Source organism: Chaetodon trifascialis, chromosome 12 (assembly GCF_039877785.1).
Source record: "Chaetodon trifascialis isolate fChaTrf1 chromosome 12, fChaTrf1.hap1, whole genome shotgun sequence".
Lineage (NCBI taxonomy): Eukaryota > Metazoa > Chordata > Actinopteri > Chaetodontiformes > Chaetodontidae > Chaetodon > Chaetodon trifascialis.
In genome coordinates, this window is record NC_092067.1 from 14,108,833 (window position 1) to 14,112,714 (window position 3,882).

Here is a 3,882-nt window from a genome sequence, read left to right on the forward strand (position 1 = left end):
AAATGATCATTGGAGCAACGTCAGCCGAGCATTTTAACAACGAACAGCAGCAACCACTTTTGATGAATGACATTTCGCTGCTGTGGGGAGGATGCACGGCTCATTTTGAGCAGTCGATTGCATTCAGATTCTTTCATTTTTTGCGTCTTGCTTATAAAAAGGTTTAGAGGCAGTTATTTAGAGACAGTTGCTGAGTTGCATGCGGATTTAGCTCCGACACAACTCATTGCTGCTCCAGCCCCCTGGACAAGTGTTGTGGGTTGTTTTTTTTTTTTTTTTTTTTCGTCGTCTTGCGCGGCTTAATGATGGAGAGGATAAGAAAAGAGATGATATTGATGGAGAGAGGTCTGCACAGCCCCGTCGCAGGGAAGAGGCTCTCAGACGCGCCTGGAAATTCAGTGCTGGAGGCCCTGGAAAACTCTCAGCACAGCGGACGGCTAAGCCCGAGAATAACTTCGGCTTCTCTCCATGGAAATCTTGGGGACATCCCGACGAAAGGCAAATTTGAAATTGACAGTCTTTTCGGAACACACCACAACAGCGAAAATACCTCTTCGGCGGAAATTTCATCGTCAGAAAGCAGGAAGAAAATGAGCCTTTACTCCGAAGTTTCGCCAGATTCAGATATTAACAGTGATGTGGAGGTGGGATGCCCTGCGCATCGCTCCCCGAGCCAGCACAAGGAAAACAACAAAGGTGATATTTTATTTTACTCCAGATTCATCTTATTTTGATTTATTCTGTACTGTACTCTGATATCAATATAGCGGTATTATTATTATTGTTGTTATTATTATAATTCTTATCTAATTCCTTTCGAAACAAAGATTAATTCAATTATTATTTACATTACTAGCCTACTATTATTTCAACTATTATTATTATTTCTATTATTATCAGTATACAACAATGGACAAATATCATTTCTCACATTGAGAAAAATAATATAAAGAAAAATACTTTTTATGTATTTTCCTCTGGACACAAATGTTTACATCAACCGGTTTTATTATTACTATTACGCAGCTATCACATATACTGCGGGCCAATACACACGTGTGTCGTTTTAAGAGGTTATTATCGATGTCATTAACAGCTGCCTTCTTTTTCTTTTCCTCTCTTTTCTGCTTTTTAGGCTTTTCAGACAGTAATTCCGGCTCCTCGAGCTCAAACTCCCTCGCGAATATGAACGGTAGCAATTCAACGGGAGGATCAAACAATTCAAATTCCGACCAAGTGAGAAGGTATCGGACTGCTTTCACCAGAGAGCAAATCGGGAGACTGGAGAAGGAGTTTTACAGGGAAAATTACGTGTCGAGGCCAAGAAGATGCGAATTAGCCGCAGCACTAAATCTGCCCGAAACTACGATTAAGGTACCGATTAATCTTCATTATTCTTGTCCACTGTGTGTGTGTGTGTGTGTGTGTGTGTGTGTGTGTGTGTGTGTGTGTGTGTGTGTGTGTGTGTGTGTGAGAGAGAGAGAGAGAGAGAGAGAGAGAGAGAGAGAGAGAGAGAGAGAGAGAGAGTGTGTGTATGTGTGCGTGCATAGAAAGCGTTGATGTGGGTGTAAAAAGAAGAACAATTGTAATACTGTGCAGCTGAAAACGCAGTCGTTCTTAGGATTATTTCTGCTCAGGAAATGTTGCAGTGTGATGCTTTTATTTCAGCCTGTAGGCCTCCACAATATAACCTTTAGTATTTATTCTCAGCCCAGTGGATGCTAATGCATTTAACCGTTATATGCGCAATCAATTTAGAGACCACTGCTTTAAAAATGCTGCAAAAAAAAGAAAGAAATATTTTACCTGACACGTTGAAGGTAATGGGCAGATTTTAACTCTTGCAGCATGCAGTAATTGATCACTTGCACGTTCAATGACATGAGCCTTTATAGGGCATTTTCAGCTGAGTGCAGGGCTGAGTGTCTGCCCTGAGCACACGCTGAACCACACACTCTTCACAGGTCTAAATATAGAGCGTGGAAACAACATGGCAGCTTCAATATGGGCCTTGTTTTGACTCTTTGTGCAGGTGTGGTTCCAGAACAGGCGGATGAAGGATAAAAGGCAGCGGTTGGCGATGTCCTGGCCCCATCCCGCGGACCCCAGCTTCTACACTTACATGATGACGCACGCGGCAGCTACAGGGAGTCTACCTTACCCTTTCCACTCGCACATGCCTCTACATTACTACCCGCACGTCGGTGTCACCGCAGCAGCGGCCGCTGCCGCCGCCACCGGGGCCGCCTCGTCACCTTTCGCCACTTCCATCCGGCCCCTCGACACCTTCCGAGCACTCTCCCACCCCTACTCGCGGCCAGAGCTCCTGTGCAGCTTCAGGCACCCGGGACTCTACCAGTCACCCGCAGGCCTGAATAGTTCAGCAGCGGCATCGGCGGCTGCGGCGGCTGCGGCGGCGGCAGCGGCGGTCAGCGCGCCGTCGTCCACCGGGCCTTGTTCGTGTCTGAGCTGCCACAGCAGCCAGGCGGCGACCGCGCTGGGCTCCAGGAGCGCCAGCGCTGACTTTACCTGCACCGCGTCGGGGCAAAGATCCGAGAGTGGATTTCTGCCGTATTCTGCTGCCGTCCTCAGCAAGACCTCAGTCCCGTCCCCAGACCAACGAGAAGAAACTTCACTTAACAGATAACTCATCATGCAGCCTATAAACATGACCGTTTTATTTTTTGCTCTGGTCCTACTTTAGGGAATAGGCCTACTTTAAAAATCACACCTGGGTTAAAGCAGTCGTTTATTAGGAAGCACTGTAAACACACACACACACACACACACACACACACACACACACACACACACACACACACACACACACACGCGAAGATGAATTTCTAATCCAAGTCCAATAGACTCTTTATAACAAAAAAGACATGCTTAGCTAAGCACCGAAAATTTTGCAACTCACTGAAAACTTTTTTCTAAAGCTTGTGCCCTTGTGTTGTGCCAGTAGACCACTTTTTATGGGCTGTGCTGGATTAACTTATACATATTTGGGAAAAATAACAGACCATGCAGAGCATCCACGCCTCAATCATTGCGCCGTTTCAAATTCATTTATTCGTTTCTTCAAATCCCACAAATCAAACCAAGAATAACTGAACCACGCTCCATATTTCTGCGGCTCAAATGTCCAACCTTCAGTGTGACAAACCCAGCCTGGCTACCTTGACTCCTTTGGTTTTAAGATACAAACGTGAGCTAATTATGCCATCTAAATTTAGGCAGCAGAAGGTCCTGCTTTTCTGCCCAGCAGCATATCTTTCTTCACTAGGCCTAATAGACTGAGATTTTGGCAGGAATAGCTTGTCCAACACCCAGCCTCTGCTCTGTGGGGACACCCCTAATCAGCTAGAAGGTGCATATAATTTTGCAGCGCGTCTTTCGTGTCAATTTTTATGTTAATAATGAGAGGATCATGACAAAAATTGCCAATCATGTACCTAGATGGAGCTCCTTTGAATACGTGACTGTAAGAAAGTTCCTCGTTTTGAGACCCGCTGTCAAGTGCTAACAACCCGCGGAGGGAAGTCATTAGACATACAAAAGACCTGGAACAAAGCGACAGTCCTGGTACACAGAATGCACTGCAGAAGGATAATATTTGACAGATGTAGGGTTTTAAAATATTACATACAAAGCAGCCTGCAAAGAGTCCCTCAAAATTTCTGTTAGCTGATAATGGGAAATGCCTCGACGTAGCATCTCTTTTATTTACATTGCTGAAGCTCATGACATCAAATCCAGTATTTTCCTAAGTGTGTAATCCCTTTAGGACCTCTTCACACAGCACTCACACACTGACGGGACTGAGCAAGGCGAAGGTTCAGACAAAATAGCCTGGCTTTACAATCTGTCTGCGCCTGTAAA

At 45.2% G+C, this 3,882-nt stretch overlaps 1 protein-coding gene across 1 annotated transcript; it reads left to right on the top strand.

The window, feature by feature from the left end:
- The first annotated feature begins 302 nt into the window (after positions 1–302).
- On the top strand, positions 303–2,647 carry evx2 (even-skipped homeobox 2). The gene is made up of 3 exons (XM_070976461.1): positions 303–696; positions 1,136–1,374; positions 2,033–2,647. The coding sequence occupies exons 1-3, from the start codon at positions 303–305 to the stop codon at positions 2,645–2,647; spliced, it is 1,248 nt and encodes a 415-aa protein (XP_070832562.1).
- Positions 2,648–3,882: the final 1,235 nt, after the last annotated feature.